This window comes from Phoxinus phoxinus (assembly GCF_949152265.1).
Source record: "Phoxinus phoxinus genome assembly, chromosome: 17".
Taxonomy (NCBI): Eukaryota; Metazoa; Chordata; class Actinopteri; order Cypriniformes; family Leuciscidae; genus Phoxinus; species Phoxinus phoxinus.
In genome coordinates, this window is record NC_136892.1 from 23,144,902 (window position 1) to 23,168,052 (window position 23,151).

The 23,151-nt window shown below is 37.7% G+C and overlaps 1 protein-coding gene across 2 annotated transcripts in view; it reads left to right on the forward strand.

Annotated features, from left to right (window-relative positions):
* The window catches only part of unc5da (unc-5 netrin receptor Da), a 202,170-nt gene that overhangs the window by 141,256 nt on the left and 37,763 nt on the right, over window positions 1–23,151 (forward strand). For both annotated transcript variants that reach the window (XM_079585194.1, XM_079585195.1), the window contains exons 3-6: window positions 8,907–9,050; window positions 9,974–10,077; window positions 19,584–19,764; window positions 22,706–22,873. In XM_079585194.1, the coding sequence (XP_079441320.1) occupies window positions 8,907–9,050; window positions 9,974–10,077; window positions 19,584–19,764; window positions 22,706–22,873 (597 nt within the window). The remainder of the gene's footprint in view (window positions 1–8,906; window positions 9,051–9,973; window positions 10,078–19,583; window positions 19,765–22,705; window positions 22,874–23,151) is intronic.

Here is a 23,151-nt window from a genome sequence, read left to right on the forward strand (position 1 = left end):
CAGAAGATATTCTCAATCTCAAACACCAAATGCTCACCTATATGTTAACTCTGTTCTGCGAACTCACTATACACTTGTCACAAATGTACCAGAGAATAAGTATAAAGTATCATAAAATAGAAATATTTAACACACAACCACATTATAGTTGAAAAACAAGTTTATTCTTTGAACATTAACCATTGGTATTTAATTTCCAATGTTAAAATCAAAGTCTTAAAACCTTTTGAATCTGATAAAGTATACATTACCTTGACATTTTTAATTTTATTCTGATTGTATTTTATCATCTTATTTGTCCAGATAAACCTTGTTATTTCAATCAATCAAATTTTGGCACAGGATTTCACAATTTTGAGTTCTTGACTTGGCTGATAAGTTAACTTTTTTTAACCGGATTATATGTATTAATATGAATTTTTGAGAAATATACTTGTTTTTATGAGTGTATCCAGTACAGAGATGTGTACTGGGAAAACAGTCAAATCTGTACTTTAGACAGCTGATAGAGATACTAATTGGTTTCGAAGAGATTAAAATGTTAGTCATTACTATAAGTGATCAGTACCACTTGAAGACAAAATTCAGATTAAAATTATCAATGTCAAGGTATTAGCGCCAACCCCAGAATGTCTTCTTAAAGAACTAGAATGCGCACACACGCTTATTACACTGCCATAAAATATAAAAATAAAAACATTCTTCAAAGTACAGAGTGAAAGCAACACCCAGGGGTGTGAACAACGGAACGGACAGCGGAATGTTTGCCTATCTGCACATATACAACGGTACCAAAATAGTTTTTCAATAATCTCCCAGTAATATACAGTACACAACATTGTCATTTGTGGAAAAACATCCACTGTGTCAAGTTTGTTCTGTCCCAGGCCAAGCATCACTCGTTGAATGTGTTTTTCATAGCTTTAGGGTAGTCCAAGTGTAGCGCATAGCCCAAACAAGAGGCAAAGTGCTTGAGGTAGGTTCTGGAGAATGTCCATTACAATACCTCCTTCAAGAATGATGGCAGTAGACACTGGGTCAAGATGGAGATGATTTGGAGAGAGAGGCGCATCTTCACTGATGACAGTCAGCAACCCAACAGATACCTGGGCCCAGGCCTCATTACTGTCAGAATCCTGTATACAACCAACAAAAAACAACATTACAACAAGTAAATGTTGATAGGCATTATCAATTGTCATCAAGTCATCTGTCCTGCCAACACTTCCCTCCAGCCTATTTTTATTTAAGTTTTCACTTTACACCCAGCTTAAGAACATGAAGGAAATTAAGCTCTGATGTCTGTCCTAATATACAATTTATTCAGATACTGTATATCACTCTGTGTGCTGCATGCTGTGACCGTTCAAGGGATACTCCCCTTTAAAATGAAAATTCTGTCATCATATACTCACCCTCATGTTGTTTCAAACCTGTATGAATTTATTTCTTCTGCTGAACAGAAAGGACGATATTTAGAAGAATATCAGCTAGCCAGACAGTTTCTGGTCTCATTGACTTCCATAGTAGGAAAAATATATACTATGGAAGTCAATGAGACCAGAAACTGTCTGTTCAGCAGAAGAAAGAAATTCATACAGGTTTGAAACAACATGAGGGTGAGTATATGATGACAGAATTTTCATTTTAAAGTGGAGTATCCCTTGAACTGTCACAGCATGCAGCCCATCTCTGTTCTGAACACACAGTGATATACAGTATGTGCTCCTTAAAGATGTGAGAACTTACAAAGGAGGTGTTGTAGAAGTTACAGGGGTCATCACCAAGAAGAACAGAGATGCTTGGAGAACAACGGTACGCACTGCTGTCACATCTGGTTTCTAGAAGTGGATAGAACAAATACAGTTCAAGAGTTACAATACAAACATTCAAAAGTTACAATACAAACCCATTTTTAAAAGTGTATATGAAAAAGGTGAAACCATGTATGCTTAACAGTGCAGAGAACAGCACAGACTAACACGTCTGTAGTTTACTGACCCTTGAATTAATTTGCTGCACAATTTCAGCCAGTTTCTCTCCAACAAAGTCATTCTCCAAGTTTGTCGTAGCTATCCGGTTGAACTCAGCAAACACCTACAAGACACAGAAAAAATGTAAGTGAGTAGACTGGCTTGAGCCAGAGTGGACATTTTGGAAAACCTTTGGTTACCAGTCCTAAAACCTAAATACACACTTTGTCATAGGAGAAAACAAACAAAAAAGCATAGCAATATCAATACGTACTTGTCTCTGTAAATAGGGCTGGCCAGCGCTCAAGTCTTCGGTCATCTAATGTGCATGTGTTTATATATATATATATATATATATATATCCTCCAAAATGTTGTCTACTGTTATCTCACCTCCAGTGTATTGAGACCAACACTGACAAAGCAGCTGTGAAGAGTCCTCAAGCCAGTCGCCACAAGCACTTCTGTAAAGGACAAAGAATGTCTTAGTTAAAACAAAGCTCCACTTACAGTGATGAGATTTGTAGATTGAAGACACATGTGAATAATTTACAAGCATTACAGAATAATGCTTGTTTTTCAATATAAATATATATAAAAATATATATATAAATATATATCCTCTTATATTAATATTTGAAGATTCAGATTGAGTTTAAATAATTTAAAAAAATTAAGAGTATAAACAATCCTCACTTAAGTATAATTACAGAACAGCAACCACATTTACTTAAAGAAATAATAGTACTTATTTGAAAGAAAGTGTTGGTTTTTTACTAACTTTATTATAGTTCATTAACCCTTTGTACTAAAAGCACAAGTATGATCTAATTTGAAAGCTAACACCTGGCAGTTGATTGTAAATGTAGAATTAATTATTGTCATAATGAAAGATAATTGCTTGAAAGTTTTGTAAAGTTATTAGAAATGTATTTTTTTATTAAATATCTTCATGAAAATAGAAATTTAAGTTGGCATTGTATCAATCTAGAAATGCACTGCTGCTCAAATTTCTGTGTTGTTAATACCCAACATTCGACCAATATACATCCACTGTGTCAACTCGGGGAAAACACAAAATTTGCTGTAGCTACATTTAAATTTTCACTTTCAGTTAAAATAAGATTTTTTAGGTGAAACCAAGATTGCACCAAACATGTGCTCTGGCTGTTATTTTGCTAATGTTTAACAAATGTTAGCTAATGTTGAGGCAGCAGACAGAAACACAAATTCACACACAAATAAAACATAACTTGATTGAAAACTTACCTTAATATTCCACAAGCAATGAAATCGGTACATTTCCAGCAAATGCGTCAGCACAGTCCGACAGGCACCACTGTTGTTGCGAGGAAATTGAACGTTGATAGCTTCTACTGAGCACATGCTCACACCCGAAAATGCGCACAGAATCTATTACGCATGCTCTCACAAGTGCCGCTTCTTCTTCTTTGTTTTTTCTGCACATTAGGCATTCTTTATTTCACTGCTGCCGCTCAATGGTTTAGTAACGTCATTGCATTCTTTGTAGCTACTTGCTTATTTCAAGTAAGCGTCACTCAAATGATTGAGTAACTTGTTATTTTCACGCTGCAATTGCCTTTAACTCAACAAAACCTAGTAAGAAGTATGTATTTTATATTACTGAGTAAAGTTTACTAAGTATAAGTGAGTCAGGAAAGCTATTGGATTTTACAGTGTACATGAGCGAGTGAACAACAGCAAAATGAGCTGTAGCTGCAATCCAGGATTATAAACAGTTACTGTTTAGACTCCTCACAGACATGTTAACAAAGGGCTTTGATTCAGGATTAGCAGTTGCAGTGTCAGTCAAGACGTCTAAAAGGGATTTGAGCACGTTTTCAGTGTCACGTCGCACAAATACGTCCGTAATGCAGTTTGAAGCACTTCCCGCATGTGTCACTGACTAGCATCATTCATCTACGTGGTCATCTGCAGTTGTTAATCCTCAAAGTGGCCATATATATATATATATATATATATATATACTCAGACTCACATACAACACTGTGTGTCCACTGGATCAGAAGGTTCACAGGGACAGCACAGATCTCCGATGGCTTGAGATTGAGCTCAAAGCCAACAGACGGACAATATCCACACACACACACACAGCTGCAGCCCGACGGCTGCCAGCAGTAGGAGAGGGATCAGATCTGTTGGTTTCTGCCAAGCCCTAGGAGAGAGAGGACACTTTGGACGAGGCATCTCTGGACGTGCGGATCCAGACACTTAAACATTGTTACTGTTGTGAGAAGCAGATTCGGTTCTCCAAATCTCTCCCAGACCTCTCCACTGCCACTCAGCAACAAGCCACAAGCCAGATCTCGGCACTGACACAAACACTGCTCTATCTCCAAATGCTGGAACAGGAAAAGAAAGGAAAGGAGGGATGAGGACCATGGGCGAGCAAAGACCAACAAAGCTGCCACTGACTCTCTCGGAGGCTCCAACTCTGAATCTGGCGTGAAAAGTACAATGAAAAAGAAAGTAGGATGAAGACGAGAGCCTGCTTGGAAAGCAGAGAAGGAATACATGAATGCTTTGGGACTAGGAATTAGAGGATGAAGAAAAGGGAAAAAAGAGGAAATTGACTTATTTTTTCTTTCTCTTGGATGGAAAAATGCTTCAGTGTTTTCAAGGTCAAACACAGTATAATAGCAGTGTAAATTTGGCATATTAATAGTTTTTTGAACCGGCTTTTTTATGTTTGAACTGAATAGATTTGCAAAGCCTTTGTAAAGCACTTGACTGTGAGAAAGACATTTGAGTGTAATAACTGGAATGAGGTGACATGACAAATATATATATATTTTTAGAATAATAGAAAAATGTTTTCAGTTTTGAAATGAAAATACAAAGGGTTTACATTTTCCACACTAGTTTACATATAAATCAGTGGTGGGCTGTATTTAGTGTGTTTAACGTAATTGTATTTAACTTAGCAAGCCAGGTTGAGCTGGAAAAAAAAATCTCTTACCATCTTCATTTCCAGAAACCATTGAACATTGACACAGCACTGGAGCATTGACATTGCATAAGCCTGACTGCTTGTCAAACATAACGTTTTTAATATTGCATGAACAAATCAAATAAGACATTCCCAGCGATGCATGTAATCACAAGAAGGAGAATTCCGCTTAGAACCAGCACAGGATGCGACCGAGCTCTGTTCCTGATGGATGCTCAGACATTTCAGCAGTTCATTGTTGGCACAGAGCTTGGCGCGAGTTCAGGAATACAAGATGTCTGTGTGTTTACATGTACAATACAATAAATAAATAAAATAACTGAAACTCTCTGAAGAAGCCAAGTGTGTATTAGAGCCACTCCAGGGAGCAATACAACAGGGTTTTGGAAGCACTATAGATGTGTATCTGGGCTTCGTCGTTAATCCATGGCCTCGAGGTCTTTGGCAGCCATGACGGGATGTCACATTTGGTTGGTTTGTTGGAGATTTTCTTCTTTCTACTCTAATGGATGCATCAGAAACAATGGGTTTACTATCACATATGCCAGGGCCTATGTGTTGCCTGTAAGGCCACACACAACACTGGCATCAACTCCAGCGCTCTCCATATGCCTCACATTCATAATCATTAGTCATGCTTTACTGTTTCCTACTTTTCTTTGTCTGTATACACACACTCTGTCTCTGTCCGGGGCCTGAAATGATGATTTATATGGTTTATTTAAAGTCAACGGTGCCTCCAGTGAAACCGTTTCCTCGGTGGCAGCACTTTGTCCGAGCAGTCAGACTCAAGCTTCTTGTTGTTTAGTTCCAAACTTGGCTTGGGCATCTCGATTCCTCTGAGTATCTGTGGACGAACGCTGGAAGGTTCCAGTTTCTTGGCTGCATCCCCGGGGGCGGAATTGGATGCGACAGAATCTGTATCTGAGGCGCTGTGTACATATCTTCTTGCCAATAGCAATGAATTGAGAAAATGTACCAGCCATAAATATGTCTTACAGGGTTTAAGAATATATATATCTGTGTGTATATACAGTACTGTGCAAAAGTCTTAGGCACGTTTAACCCGGGGGAAAAAACTGGTTTAAGCCAGTTATTTATATATTTTACTATAGTGTGTCAATAGGAAATATCAGTTTACATTTCCAAACATTCATTTTGCCATTGATTATAATAATGCAGTAAGATTTTTGTATCCACAAGGAGTCTTACAACAGCCGGTGCTCCACAAAGAGATCTGATCTAACCGTCATCGAGTCTGTCTGTGATTACTTGAAGAAACAGAAAAAACGTTTTGTACGATTTATTTTTGGTGATAGGATAGTATCAGATAGGGTTTTATTGTGATAGGATAGTAAGCGAGATGGGAGAGAGAGGGGAGACGGATTCGGCAAAGCTCCACGAGCCGGGATTCGAACTCGGGTCGCCTGCAGCGCAACAAACAACGCTATATGTCGGCACGCTGCCCACGAGACTGTCGGCGCCGACACAGCTATTACTATTTATTATCTTATTAGATATTCATTGTCATTATCATTGTTGAAAACCTTTGTTCTACATGATAGTTTTGTGAAAACCTTAATACATTTTTGGGACTCTTTAATGAATATTTCATGCAATTTATTTGAAATCATTTGTAACATTAGTAATGTTGTTACTGTCACTTTTGATCATTTTAATGCATCCTTTCTGAATTAAAAATATTCTCGTAACATTTACAATGCAGTTCAAATGATTGACTCAAAACAACCTGGGAGCAGAACTGAGAGACCATGAGCAAAGATGGCTAAGCATTGCCATTGAGACAAATGGGAAAGCTGACAGACATCATTCTCCTGGTGTTATAGACCTTTCTGATGTCAACAGGTTATTTTTCCAGGTTATTTAGAGGTCTCATTTCTCTCAGTATTTTCAGTCTGTATAACCCATAATGCAGCTGTACAAGTGTTTCATTTCGTATTATCCACAGGAGACTTGACTGGGTATTGCAGGCTATGTATTCTGCAACGTCACATTATCCTTTGTATGTACTGCTCTAGTCAGCAATAGTCAGCAGGGGGATTGTATTGGATGTTTTGGACAGGTATCTGGAGCTGGTGTGCTTTATTCAGGGTGTCTGCCTCCGCCGCCGCTACTACTGTCTTTTTCCCTCCTTTTGGCACAGGAAGCTCAGTTTCTGTTCTGTCAGTTGTGTTCTGTTCCCCACAGGCCTGTTTGAAAGATAATGATTCAGATTTAAAGGATTATAGATGCTTAGAGTCCTGACCTGACTCAGTCTCCCTTTATTTAGCAATACCCTTTTCATTTCAAATCCTCTCTCTCTCTCTCTCTCTCTCTCTCTCTCCCTCATATCTCTCAGCCAAGCGTGGTTCTCGGACTGAGCAATTCCGAATTGATTTTCCATTGCTTACCTTAATATCATTAAAGACGAGTCTCATTTTCTCTCAGCAGAGCAAATACACCCACAGAGACCCACACAGAGCCTCGCATTAACGCCGCCGTCTGCGTCAGAGTTTCATACTCGTAATTCTCCCTCCGCTCACTCTTAATATAATTGTCTCTCTAATTCACAGTACGGTTTCATTTAAAAATGTTTTCACTTTTGTAACCATTAACTCGCTCTTCCATTTCGGGTCTCTCTTTTGCGCTGTGTGTCTTGACTCGACTGTTAGGGGAAACATTGCACTGGCTCATATATATTTTGGTTGCATTTTGCAAAGCTTTCTGGGTTTTGGCTATGAGAGGAGTGTAATCCACCACCTCAAACGCCGCCTGCATAATTTAATGTTTGGTCGGCTCGACAACAGTACTAAAATTAGGCTTATGACAGGAAGAATACATTATAGAGCATTTTGGGAAGAGAGCAGCCAGGTTGGAGAGGAGCCTGGGTAATGCTTTTAAGAACTTCCTCAGATTCTCTATAGGAAGATGTGCGTTATTCTTTAATATTTCCCTGTAATCCTTCTTTCTGACTCATAACATCTATAAAGTCTTTAATCGATTCCTACCTTGTTGTGGTTCTTGCAGAATCACAAGGGCTTGGTAAGTTCATTAAGGTTTTGTGATAAATTTACTACAGAATTCTACACAAAAGAAGCCCTGTTGGTCTTATGCAATATTGGAATTAGAAGGAAATGAGCGTTAGAGGTTTGCGGTACAAGCAAAGCTGTTTATTTGGAGCACCAACCCTCTCAGGGAATATGGCTTAACTGGCTTTTAATTTTAGTGTCTGCTATTTGTTAAACTCCATTTGAAGCTACTTTGAAACTTTTCATGTGGTAAGCTTTAAAATTCTATTACAATTACATTTAGGAGGTCATGTCTTTTTAAATAATAATACCATCTGATGATATCATGCGTTTCTTTCCATCGGAGTAGTGTGTATATGGGACCAAAAAAACATGGGAGATAGTTCAACCAGAAATCACATAATTTACTCACCCTCAAGTTGTTCCAAACCTGCATGGATTTCTTTAGTCTGTTGGACACAAAATAATACATTTTGAAGAATATGGGTTAGCAAACAGTTGATGGATCCCATTGACTTCCATAGTATGAAAACACACACACAAAGAAAACACCTAAAATTCCATCTAGTGTTTAACTGTATATATATATATATATTTAAAATATGTAAAATGGACTTGTGCGCAGAGCCTTGAATCAGTGCATTGAGCGAGAGAGAAGGAACTTTTAGGAAAAGTTTTTGATTATTCAGTTCTCTGTGCAAACAAGATGAAACATTTTAACACGTTACACTTCTGCTCTTTGGGAAGAGTAGCTCATTACTGGAAACGCTGCATTGTTTTGGAAACAGTTGAGTTGCTGCAAAATGCAGTTAAGTAGTAGCAACACTGATTACTGATTTACACAGCTTACACACCAAATTTGAATCAAGTCGATTTTTTTTCTCTCAGTCCTTCGCTTTTCCTTTCTGTGCAGGGCTGAAGATCCGTGAAGTGACGATAAATGTGTCCAGACAGCAGGTGGAGGACTTCCATGGACCAGAGGACTACTGGTGTCTGTGTGTGGCCTGGAGTCATCTGGGCACATCCAAGAGTCGCAAAGCCACTGTCCGCATTGCATGTCAGTCTAATCATAGTCTGTTTTTTGTTTTTTTTATCACTTCTACTTTGAATTCTTAATTTTTTTTATGCTATTTAAATGAAATAGTTTTTTTTTTTACAGCACAAAATTAAATTGCACAAATATCATCTGCTATTGCTAAATAATAATCAGTAGTACCAAGTGTTATTTTTTGTATTATTCATATATATATATAAGTATAATGTTTTTATTAGCTTTTACAGTATATTAAGTTTGTCATTTTTAAAAGGGGCATGTTTTTTGTATTATTAATTTAATATGTTCCTTGAGGTTGATCTTAATAAAGTTTTTGCGCACACACACACACACACACACACACACACACACACACACACACACACACACACACACACACACACACACACACACACACACACACACATATATATATATATATGGTTGAAAATAATCATTTTGTTCTCTATATATTGTGTATAAACAATTTTTTTTTTCAACCTTTATACCTTCAACCTCTGTGAAGTGACTGAATGCCTGTGGGTATGAATAACTATTCGTCATGTTGCTCCTGAGGCAGTCATAATATATTTGCCCATCTGACATCACAGATAGTGCAATATCTAAATGAGATGATTTTGGAGCTTGATTAAATAATACATCTATCTATCTAATAAATAAGCTTTGTTTATAATGAGGAGCACATTTTAAGCTATGAAACATGTAAGATGTTTTAATGGTTCAAATAACTCTTACTGTATATGTTGATTTTTTTATGTCATGACACCTTTAATAATTCTATAGCTTTCATTTCTTTTTATTTCAGTTTTAGTTCTAGCAATTTTACCCCCGATTTCACAGACAAGGTTTAAGCCTAGTCCCAGACTAACATCCATATTTGAGCTGTTTTAACCGAAAGCAACTTTCTTTTCCGTTTCCATATATAGACCTGAGGAAGAATTTCGAACAGGAGCCACAGGGGATGGAGGAGCCGATCAATGGCATGATTGTTCTACACTGCCGCCCACCCGAGGGAGTGCCTGCAGCTGAGGTGTGTGGGTCACAGCGCCCCCTACCTGTCTGGTTTATTTTATGGAACAAATTTTAAAAATACAAATCAATCAGTCAATGTTGATATTCAGTGCTCTGTTTGTGTTTTCATGCCTTGTATGCATTTGATGAGTATGCTTTCCCACGTATTGGGGATGAGTGGGGTTGTATTTATGAGAGAGTACGATGTGTGCATTATCGTAGGGTTCTGGAACGATGACATATTCAAAAGTGCAGTTGCATGCTCAGCACAGGCTCTACTATGCATTTACATGTGTTTGTTGATTTTTCTTGGGGGTGGGGGGCGGGGGTGCTAGAAAACACCTTCTCATTGCATTAACTTAGAAGATGTATTGTGTCTGTTTTAAGAACTTTCTCCTTTCTTTCTGTGTTTTTTTCCTTCTGAATAATGTGTCCTGAAGAATGTGTGCGTCTCAGTGCAAAAACTGCCCCCATGCTGTTCAGTTTCAGCAAGAGATAAAAGATTTACCTCAAATGGACAATTTGTGTTACTGTAGGGCCCTCGTCTTTCACTTGCTGGGTCACTCGCAAGGCCTTTTCTTTTATATGCATGAGTGCCAGTATGGAGAAGAACTCACTTTGAATAATGCAGGCCGAATTCTACCCTCTGAACTGCTCTATCTATCTATCTATCTATTTATCTATCTATCTATCTATCTATCTATCTATCTATCTATCTATCTATCTATCTATCTATCTATCTATCTATCTTGTCTGTCTGTCTGTCTGTCTGTCTGTCTGTCTGTCTGTCTGTCTGTCTGTCTGTCTGTCTGTCTGTCTGTCTGTCTGTCTGTCTGTCTGTATCTATCTGCATTGTGAACAATAATCTCTTTTCTTGTCATAACTTTGGAATCTGCATTGGAGTTTGCAGAAGAAAGTGATACAGAATTCTGTGAGCATCAAAGAAATGTTCTGAGAGACCGCTCTCAGGTTCATCTCAGTGACTCCAAGTATATAATATCGAACCTCCTACAGAGTTTTGTGACAAGCTAAGGAGAATATCCATGTGCTTAGTGGAAATCAAACTGGCAATTGCTTCTCATAAACCCAGTGTCATATTATTATCATCCCCCACGTTCTTGTGAGATGTTAAGTGATACCGCTGCGTCTGCCTCTCTGAGGCTGCTGACAGATTCCTTGTTTTTTTGTTTTTTTGTTTTGTTTTGTTTTATGTCGCTCAGAATTCTTTGTTGTAGTTTCAGCAGAAGCAATACTTAAACTAGGCCACCATGAGCGCATTTCAACATCAGCTTAAAAAAAAAACACATATCAACTCGTGCCATCTGTCATGTTGGAAACCTATCCAAAATGGCTGCTGTCTGTGATCTGGAGGGAAGCAGCCGTGCACCATCGCTACAGCTAATCAATAGGTACTAGAGCCAACATGGCGCTGCTGTTGAAAAGGATAGTCAGGCTTAGGCGATGTTTGAGACGGAGCCAAGATCCGGGTCCAGAGGTCTCTATGCCAGAAGGGTTTGTCGCTGGAGATTACAGGTTGGCAGCTGAACGCTCCTTCTGTAATCATTGCTGCTCAAAGTCTAAAGGTCGAGCCGAAGAACTCTACCACCGGTAGACATATGAGCCAAGATGGCTCCCCTGTCGGCTGGCTGATACCATCTTTGGACGGGACAGTCTGGCTGAGACTGAAATTGATCAAGGGCTCGGAGAGCGTTGGCAGGTCGTGGCTGACACGCCACCTCTGCGCTTCTCACAGGTTAATTATTTTGCTCTTGATTCTGGCAGTGAAATGTGAAAACTTGATTAAATCGCTTGTATTAGATTTTTTTTGTCTTCTTTTTTTCTAAAGACATTTGCGAAAGGTCACAGGCTCATAACAATTTTGTCATTGTTTATTCTGGCATATGTCATCCTTGTCCTTTGTTTGTTTTACCGCTTGAATGGAAACCTGTTTAGGAATTATCATTTCCCTGGAGCTATAAGATCATCCCTGTTGAATAATGAACGTAACATAATTAAAACAATTACACCAACAAGGAAATGAAAGTGCGATATTAACTGTCAAAGTAAAGTTCATACAGATTACTCACATCTAAGATGGGAGAAAAAAAAAGGCTCTCAATAACTTTGAGAGACCAGACCGATCATTAAGCTCATATTAACTTCACAATCCTCATCCAGCGATGCAATTAATCATTCAGTCTGATGAAGCAAAGTCATTTAAAGTGCTTAAAATGTAATTATTCAGCAATAAACGCAGCACGGCCCGCGCTGTCTAGAGCAAGATGAGGAAGAAGGACGCGTCCGGCCCGTTCTTCGCTCGCATCCGAAATAGCGCAGTCGGATTTGGAAAGTTCATTTATTTAATGTGATTCGGTGAAAGTCACCATAGCGTCCATAAGGGGCTGCAGACTTGATTGAAGCAAAGTGATGCAAAGGGACATTAATGAAACTGGAACTTAATTGAGTAGGATGGAACAAACCCGGACGAGACCTCCTTTTGTAATTGCCTTCTTGTCACTTTCACTTTCCGTCTAAATGAATGTAAATCTAGAGGGTGATTTTTGCCCAGAATGACGATGTTATGAGGTGTTGTACCCGTTGCAGGGCTAATTGGATTGACCTGTAAGGGACGGGCCCTATTCAGTGTTGAGAATGAGTCTGTTTTTGGACGTAGCCACCCGGAAACTTTGTTCATGTTGTTGGCCTCTAGAACTTGTCAACATAACAATATGATTAACTGCAGTTGTCACCAGTGTTAATTTTTTACACTTTTCCGTCTTGACAAAAATGTAGTCAATATCATCATGTTCATTCATTTTGGTCCATTTTACTTGGACTAAAAGGACTTTCAAAAAGTTTAGCCAATATATTTTTTAATGATAATTTTTGCCAACAAAAATAAAAACATTTTCCAAAATGAATTGCTTTAAACATGTATATGAGTTTTCTGATGTATTAGCTACTCTTTAGAAGTTGTGTTGTGAGTTCTCCATGCTTCAGAGAGTGTAATTAATTTTAAGTTTCTTTACGGACTGTTTGACCTATTGCATTACATGTACCATGTTATTAAAAAAGTTAAACCAAAAAAAAAATCTATCATAAACTCTCAGAAAATATTTGAAAGAAAAATATTGACCATTAAATGGTAGTAGGGTCCAAAACAACTTTAAACATATTTTAGTTTCATTGCAAAATAGACATTTTTCAAATATTTTCTTTTTGTGTTTTACAGAAGAAATAAGGTTTCTGATTAGCCCTTTTAAGTTCAATTTAATGTCCAACAATTTTTTTAACTGAATTGTAAAAATCTAGAAATTTGTATAATTCATATACAATGCCTTTGTTACTCAGAAAACCCAAGTTGAGAGTAGGCTACTTGATTGGTTTGAGTACCATTTTGTCAAGCAAAAGGTTTTGAATTGTGGCAATTCAAGACTTTTCACTCATTTCCTCCACTTGTGCAGTTATCATTCTCCTTAGTTGCATTCACTCATTTTCTAAGTCATCTTGAATGTTGAATTGTCAACGACATTAGAAATGTTAAGAGAACATCCCATAAGTTGCTTTTATAAATTGATGTTGATGTCTTAATGGTAAAGCGGTCTCCATTATGGTGATTAGTGTTCCCTTTGGTCGGGCTCTTGGAACGTCATTTATATCACTAATTCTCTTCTCTCTTGATGCAGTGATGCACAAATCACAGTTAGGCTATTTGTGGTTTCAAATGGAAGAGAAGTAATAAATATGTTGCTTTTGAAAGATGACCTAACTTCTCACTAAATCACTAACTAATCTACATTTCATGTTAAATTATGGTCTATTAAAATCGTATTGCCAACACACATCATAAACACCATACTATTGTGAAATATCAAACATTAGGGTCCCCCTCTAGTTGTGCCAATATCTTGCAGTCAACCTTGCTTGAGTCACACACATACATCGACATTCACCATGCAAAGCTCAACAATGGTAACCATTAAATATTTTTTTAAGTGAATAAAACTCTGAGGATTACAAAACAGTTTATTTGTTGTATTTATTGTGCTAATACTGACACAAGACGGCAAAATAAATTGTCAAATAAAGCAAAAAAATAAAAAATTTGTAAAACAAAGTAATGGCTTAATTTATTCGATCATGCCCCTGCAATACAGAGTAAACTGTTGCTCAGAAATATGATTAAGTTAAACCCAGAAGCCAAATTATGAAAACTTGTTGGTAAACTTTACTAGAAACTAGTACTTTTCAAGTAAAGTTAACAGAACGAAATTTTCAGTGTTTGAACGACATGATGATAAGTAAATGATGACAGAATTTTCGTTTTGGGGTGAATATATATCTCTTTAAAATATAAAAGTCCATAATAAAAATATTATGTATTACTTAAAATGATGATCCTCTAAACTAGAAGTGTAATAATCATAAACCATTTTAATATTTATTGTTTGAAAATTATTTTCAATGTTTTGTTTGTTTGTTTGTTTATTTTTAATGTAGTGTGCTTGAATATCAAGTATACAACAGTGCAAGTGAAGAGCATGCAATTTGAATGGTGTGATCTGTGAATAAGAATCAAGGTAAATATCCCATATTTGAATTGGGAGTTATTTCCAGTCAATCTATAATTGTGGGGAATTAGGTAAAACGTGTAAGAATAGTATTTAAATTTATTTGAATTTTAAAAAATATAAGATTATTATTTGTGTGTATGTAGGATAGATAGCATAATTATCTATCAAATTAGCCCTAGCAAGACAAAGGTGTTGGCAGTTTATGATATGGTTTAAAAATATATATTTACAATTTCTCTCACTGTTTTTTTTTTCCACCACAGACTGCTATTAAACACAATACATTATTAGAGAAGTGCTGGAATTGACACTGTGAGAATATTCATGACTTTCAGTGGGGGGAAAAAATACATTTTTCTGTTAAGACAAATGAAACTAATGAGAGAGGGAGGAAAAATTTGCTTTAAGAGAGTTTATTTTCTGAAAGTGCACGAGGTTAAAAGTGCCCATATATGATGAAGAATCACCTATATATAGGATAGGATACATTTGGCTAAGCTAATTAAACCGCATTTCATTTGAACACTGTTCAGCTCAAGCTGATGATTTTTTTTCAGTTTCTTTTCAGTTTCTATGAATTTCTCATACTATTAACCCCCATCTTTAGAATAAGGTCTTAGATTATATTTTTCAGATTCTCAGACAATCCCTATTCCCTACGGACGCTCAAAGCTGCCGTGTCCTTGGAAACTCCCGCAAGTGTATAACCAATGTAATGGTGGTCTTTTCCACAGGATGATTAGAAAGCGGTTCAGTTAGCGTGACATCAGAGGTTATCTGCGTTGTCCTTTGAGGGTCTTATTCGGTGGATGTGGCGCTGTGGCCGTCCGTGTTCACAGGACTTTAATTGGAACAAATGTGCTAATTAAGCAAATGCATTTCCCTGTTCCCTGGCCGGAGGCTTATCACACCCATTCGAATCTGTCCCTCAATGTTCATCTGTTCTCTCATCTCTCCATCTCCCACAAACCCAATGCTTCCTCCCGAGAGGCCCAAAGCAGACCCAGAAACAGCCTGCGATTTGAATACAAAACACACACTCATACAGAATGAGAGAGAATTTGCCCCCAACCTACTCTTATAAAGGAGATGGAGGCATTGATAGAGGAAAAGCTTTAGATTGGGTCTCAGATAGAGAAATAATTAGAAAGAAAATGAAAGAGTTTAGATAACAAGTAATACGGATCCTCGTGAGAGGGTGTTTGGAGGTAAAAAGCAGGCTCTTTTGGGGGCTTTTGAACTGGTAACACAGGGTTAAATGCACATCATGATAGTCTGTGAGGGAATTTCACGGCTAGACAGATATGTAAATTAATATTGATAGTCAATTAACCAATAAATGGTTGTAGTAGGTTTTATTAGCATATTTTATTTTGCTGATAATTCTGCTGCTGTACACGGATGATCTCCCTCTGATATCTTATAATAGTCTCTATAATGAACCCCACTGTATAATCTTTCCATTCACTAACTCTAGTCTGGTAAACAAAAGGAACAAATCACGCTGTTCCTTCTACAGACTATGAACAACAAAACACATTTATAAATGAATGAAAAGCCCTGTCCCACCTTCTCATCTCGATTTATATATGGCCTTGATGTCTTTCAGTTTTTCGCTTGTTTTGAGGTCCTTCAAATATTTTATCTTAATTATAAAGTCACTCTTTTCACCTGTTGCATTTCAACCACAAGCTTTTTTTTTCTCCCTTTTGCAGGCACATTATGTTGAAAACAAAGACATCGTTCTGATTGGTCGGTTTACTTATTAAATGAGTATTAAAACCCTTAAAGGGGTGGTAAAGTATGATTTCACTTTTCTAACTTTAGTTAGTGTGTAATGTTGCTGTTTGAGCATAAACAACATCTGCAAAGTTACAACGCTTAAAGTTCAAAGCAAAGGAAGATATTTGCTTTTAAAGAAAAGGACTACAACAAACGGCTGGTAGGGACTAGACGACATTCCTCACTGGTTAGTGACATCAGCAAGTCTAAAATGTACATAAACCCGCCCCCGGGAACACGCAGTCCATGTTGAGAAGAGGAAAAGTTGTTGTATAAGAGTACATTTGTGAGTCAGCTCAAACTTTAGCATCCATCTTTTCACATGCAATAGAAAGTCACTCTGTGTGCATCTCACAACAGTTCCTGTACGAGCGATTTATAGATAACCATGACAGAATATCCTAATTGAAGATAGTTAACTCCACATCAGCAACATAAATTCATCAACTAACCATTCAGAGACGTCCTGTTGCATTCTACATGTTGTCACTTCTTCTTGAGTCTCTCCATCTCTGTCTGACTCCGTTTTAACATTAAAGGCAGAACAGTTTCTGTCATTTTAGTGTGTCTGCGTGATGTAATCGCAGCTGCTAACACACATGAGCTCTTGAAACCCCGCCCTCTGCAGCAGCTCATTTGCATTTAAAGGGCCAGGCACAAAACGGTGCGTTTTTGCAAACCCTCAAAAAGTAAAAACTTTAACATGCTTTATAAAAATATCTTTGGGGTATTTTGTGCTAAAACTTCACACACACACTCTGGGGACATCAGATATTTATATTACATCTTGTGAAAATGGCATTTTACCACCCCTTTAATGAACAGCAGTGCTTATTTGTTACACTTTTTGTTTTTGTCTTTTATACATTTCACAATTTTTCCTCAGATTTTTAACACATTTTATGTATTAAAAAATTGTATGATGTATTAGCTATTTTATTAAGTTTAGTAAGTTGCTTTAGAGATTGTTATAAAAGGTTTTGAGGATAGTTCTCTGTCATCCATGCGCTGTGTGAATATTTTTGTTTATTGTTTATATACAATGTAACAAAAGAGTTGTATTTCAGATATATGCTATTAATTTATTAAGGAATCTTGAATATTTTTTTTAATCTATGTATATATATACATATCATTTTTTAGGATTCAATGCCTTCCCTTATTTGCTTAAAGGTATGTGATGTTTTTTTAATTAAAGCGAATAAGCTTTATTGAGTCAAAGAAGCAACATGACTGGATTAGCTATTGAGGTCCAACCGTAAACAGAGAGAGAGAGAGAGAGAGAGAGAGAGAGAGAGAGAGAGAGAGAGAGAGAGAGAGAGAGAGAGAGGGGACAGATGCAGTCACCGCCATTCTGGGAGCTCTGGACTGGAACGGAGAAAAGAGTGAAATTAAAAGCATATGATGAAAGAGTTCTCTCCGGCCATCACGAAGATGAGAAAGAGAGAGAGAAATCTCTCACACATGACAATCTGATGGCTGATATATTGATTTTCCTCCCTTCATTATTCTTTTAGGCCTTAGAGAGAGAGTCCAGCAATTTTACTCGCCCCACGTGCGTGTTTCTGCCGTGGTGTTCCAGCGCAGAGGGCGAGAACTTTACACATAAACAGAGATTCCCAAGGGGCGTGCTGTGTTTTTAATCTGCAAACGCACAGTGACATAAATCAACCCGCGTCCCCACGCCCTGACGACTGCCGCCCCTCTGGACCGACTTAGAAGGGGTGGCTGTTGCCAAACGATTGCAATTTACACGACCAGCCATGCGAGGAGGGCGCGTCGTCACGCCATTGCTACGTTTGTAAATCCTAATGAATCAGACCGTCAAACATCAGAGCTGAATAAATAACACTAGGCTAGGCTTGACCTTGCAGTCACCTCAAACTGAAGTCTTTGGATGAGCTGTGACCTTTGATTCAATCAAGGGGACAGGTCGGAACGTGACTATGCAGAGCACCTGAGAGAATACACATCTATCGCAGACTATGCTTTTTTATTGCGCTGTCAGACTGTGATGGGTCACTCAGAGGTCACTGTGAATGCTTGCTGTTGCATTGATACAGCTTGTGTCTGATTTGACAATGTTCTTCACTTTAATTGGCTGAGCTGATGTGGGGGCGATGTTTGCTTCATATAGGCTGTCAGGAACGGCCTCATGCTGGTTTGTGAATTTCAAGATAAGGTTGGCAAAAAAAAAAAAGGTAACTCAACCTCTACAGCCTCCTCGTGAAAATTGTAGATTGGTTCCAGGACAGGGGGAGGCGTTTTCGTTTCGTTGCATTGCTTCTCGTTGTATATACAGTAAACTGTCTGGATTTGGTATTTTGAGTAATTCTCATTATAATTATCACAGTTTCTTATCCCTTTATACTATCACATTTCTGTGATTTTCATGTTTTTCTGCTTTAAGGGATTATATCTATATGATTATTATCATTATTGTTTTCATCAAAATGCTTGTTACAAATATTTTAGGGTCTATAATAAGAGTTCTTGTTTTAAATGAATACGATTTATTATTGTAGCTGGATATGGATGTGTGTGATTGGTTATATACGTGCAGTGTGTACCTTTGTTAGCATGTTCTCGCGATACGCTTCATTCATGGTAAAGCAACAGTGAAGAAGCTATTGTCATTTAATACCATCCTTTGTATGAAATGTACAAAATGCACACCATCATTGTTCTAACCGAGTTATAAGAAAGACTGTTAACTATATTAATTGTTTTACGATGTATATGTGAGTGTTATGTCTGTAAACTCTGCATTTGGTGTTAAGGATCGGTTCTGAGCACATGGTTAGCATAAATGTGCCACGATTAGCGTGATGCTGAGATGATTGAACTAGAGAGTATATGTAGTGTTATTGTGTTTCATGTTATCTTTTATTTATTAATTCTGTGTTATGAATTTATTTAATGTTGATTCACTGATAGTGGGAGGATGTATATGACGTCATGCGTATGTAGCCTAGTCGAATGAACTTGGATACATACTTGGTATTAATGAAATTTAAGTGTTAACATTACCAGCATGTAATTCAATGCTGAAAGCAACGGTGAAGAACCATCGCTTGTGAATGTGTATTCATTTAATATCATCCTTTGCAGGAGTATTATGATACTCACAAAGGCTGGTTTAACTTGTTAAATCTGCCTCTTTATGTAGGTGGAGTGGTTAAAGAATGAAGAGCTGGTGAGTTCTCTTGAGGACATCAATATCGACACTCGAGCTGACCACAACTTGATCATCAATGAAGCAAGGCTGTCCGACTCTGGAAATTACACCTGCCTGGCCAGCAACATTGTTGCTAGGAGACGTAGTGCCACGGCAACGGTCATCGTGTTTGGTATGGAAGCATATTTTCTTTAGAATATTAGTTGATACATTTTACTCTAAAAAGGTTTGTTTTTTCTGTGACTTATTTCTTTAGATTACATAGACACCGAATCATTCACAACAGATTTGTTCAGAAACACTGATTCATTCAGGAACAAAACAAGTGATCGTCTTTATGGATGAGTCATTGAATCATTCATAAGCTGTTCTTTCAGAAACACTCTTATTCAAGGATAAAAACAAGTCTCATTTTGAAGGCTTTGGAATTTGTATTTGTCAGCTGTTTGGTTTCACAACACTTCACATTCCAAAGTAAAAAATAAATTATAATAATTTAAGTCAATAAGTCAATTTTATAATTGTTACTTTTCTGAAATGAGACATCCTCAATGAGTTATGCAGCCTACAAATGTAACCTCCAGAAGGTACAGCCTTCGATATGAGACAAAGCTTGTGTCTGTCTTTATGAAAAAGTCAACATTCAGCCGATTCTTTTAGAAACCCTGATTCATTCAGGAACAAAACAAGTTACTGTCTTTTTGAACGAGTCACTGAATCATTCACAACCGGTTCGTTTCGAAACACTGATTCATTCAGGAACAAAACAAGTGACTAACTGAAATTGCGTAGTCTCTGTGTAGGTGCGTTATATATAACACAACTCCTCTCCTGTGACCGCATGGGATAGTAAAGTGTCCATCAAAGGCAAAAGTCAGAATTTTGCCGAACAACGTAGGTCATCCTTGCACTTGCCTACTGTTTTATGAATACTGTAAATTCAGACATACTACTCACTACTACTACTCACATACTGTTTTTTGCCTACTATATTCTGTAGTAGGGTAGTATCCATATTCAGATGCAGCTACTGTTTTATAATTGAGTCCCTAAATCATTCATTTTGAACATGATTTGTTCAAAAGTACGTATTCATTCAGAAACAAAACGTGACTGTCTTTATGGATAAATCATCACATGATTCGTTTTTAAAAAACATTCACTCATAAAAGCAGCCACTTGTCTTGTTCCAGAATGAATTAGCAAAGGAGTAAATCAGTAACTCACTGCTAAACAGTGACACTTGTCGCCACCTACTGGTGTATCAATGTAACGAGCGGAAAGAGTGAAAAAATCCCCACCACTAATACACAGACTGACAGTCTGTCTGGACCAACCAAACACAGACAAGCGGAGTGACACAAACAGAGAAAAACTCCAGTACACATGGGATATGAGAGCTATAAAGGAACCTGCTAGATTGTTGAGTGCAAGTTCCAGAAAAGTTTCATTTAAACATCTGGGTCTTACAAGAGTTTGTGTAGATCACAATGTGTGAAAGTTTGACATGCTGCAGAATGGTGCTGTGCATCTATTTAAGTCACCTACACCGACCTTCAGTCTAACAGTTTACCAAAAAAAACGATCACCTATAAATCACCATCCCGCTACGACCCATGACACAGCGCCCTCATTTTTTAAATCCTCAATAATTCATCAAGCAAGACGTAATGTAGAAATACACCATTTCATCATCTCTCCAGACCCGTGTCTGCGTGAGGCCATCACTTAGACGCCCGGTATGGGTTCGATTATCTATTTTTGTCAACACATATAATGAGTTAATGATTCTAACGCTCCCTGTGTGGCCAGCATTGCCATGGTTGAGGCTCCATTAGCCTAATTGACATGGTCTCCTAGTGTTTTATCCTCAATATTTTGATGGTAAGGTAATATCGCCCTCGCTCTGTCTCCCTCTGCGTGCCTTCTGGGAGTCAGTCACAGATGAGGGCTGAAGCTGGCAGTTTTTAGAGGCTTGATTAAACACACTGAAAAGCTTTGACATGAGCTGTCAGAAACAGGCAGCACTGATTGAGCGCTAGCTGACTGATCCGCAATTAACGTTTAGCAGCTAGCGTAGCATCTGCAATTTAACATGACTCCCAGCAGTCCCTAAGGCTTAGCAGACTCAAGAGAATGTACTTGTGTGATTTTATTTAAGGGAATGCATTGTTTGTTGGGTTTGATCATGTTCGTAGTGCAGTGTAAATGAGATGACGCCTAAGAGAAGGGAAATCACCTCAAGTGTTATATTCGGCGTACCTCTCATTTTTGGAGGGTGTTGTACCCTCAATAGTGCAAAGTTTGTGAAATCAATAAACAGAATGTAGTGTGTTTTAGCAGTAGTTCAAAATAAAACCCTTTTTTTATGTTCAAATGAAACCAGCACCATTGGTTATTTTCAAATATATCTGTCCTTCATATGTCCGCTTCATTAATTCATGAGAATCTATCTTAGTCATTTGTATTCCTCATTAAGTCCTCAGCGTGGCTGTCAGTGCGTGTCCAAGACAAGTTTATGGAGTCTCGGCCATTACGGAATGGCATCTATCTGTATAATCCAGTTTCAATCTCTTCCATGTACCAATTAAATGATCAAGTCATTTCTGAGTTGATTAGATGGAGTTATTTAGAGCAGTGTGACGTTTTAACCATGTAGCATGCATTTATACATAGATTGCAGAGCAGTCTGCAAAATTGTGTGCATCTGGAAAGCATCGATTTAATTTTGAGATTATATTTGTACATTTGATAGACATATTAAAAGAGCCAATTCACACACAATAGGCAATCATTGGCATGTGAGCGGTAAGAGAGATTTATCATAAAATGTTTTTACTTCATTTAGAAATGTTACAGTCCTTTGCATCTGCATGCCAAACTACCTCATGCAGTAATCCTTCATTTTGGTTCCAGAGTTTGTTCTGTTTAGTTGCAAGTTGTATGGGAAGTGGAACTCTCCAAATGAACCATGCAGTGCGGATAAACAATGCAAACTGCCTTCCAGCAGGGACGCTCATGCACACTGTGGTGGTGTGGGTTTGAAACTCCTTTCAAATAATGCAGTAAATAATACAGATAACGCTTATTCATCTTATTTCTCTCTTTGTCAGTGAATGGAGGCTGGTCATCCTGGACGGACTGGTCCGAGTGTAACGTCCGCTGTGGAAGAGGAGTTCAGAAGCGAACACGGACCTGCACTAACCCCGCTCCGCTTAATGGAGGGGCTTTCTGTGAGGGAATGTCTGTTCAAAAGAGCACCTGCAACTCTCCCTGCCCAGGTTAGAGACGCAGAACAGGTTGCCAATGAGAATATGATGAGAGAGCAGGACCAAGGTATCTCAAAAACAAATATTTCCATTGCGTTGTCCTCAATTTATACATAAGATTGAACCATTCTTATTAGCCTTATGAGCGTTTTTTTTGTTACTGATTTGAATCTGTCTGCCGATTCACTTGCTGAATTGTTCACTGATAAATGAGGCATTACTTTTAGAAAACAACATAAAGACAGTATATTTAAAATTCTTGTTTAATTGCATCTTTTTATAAAACTTTA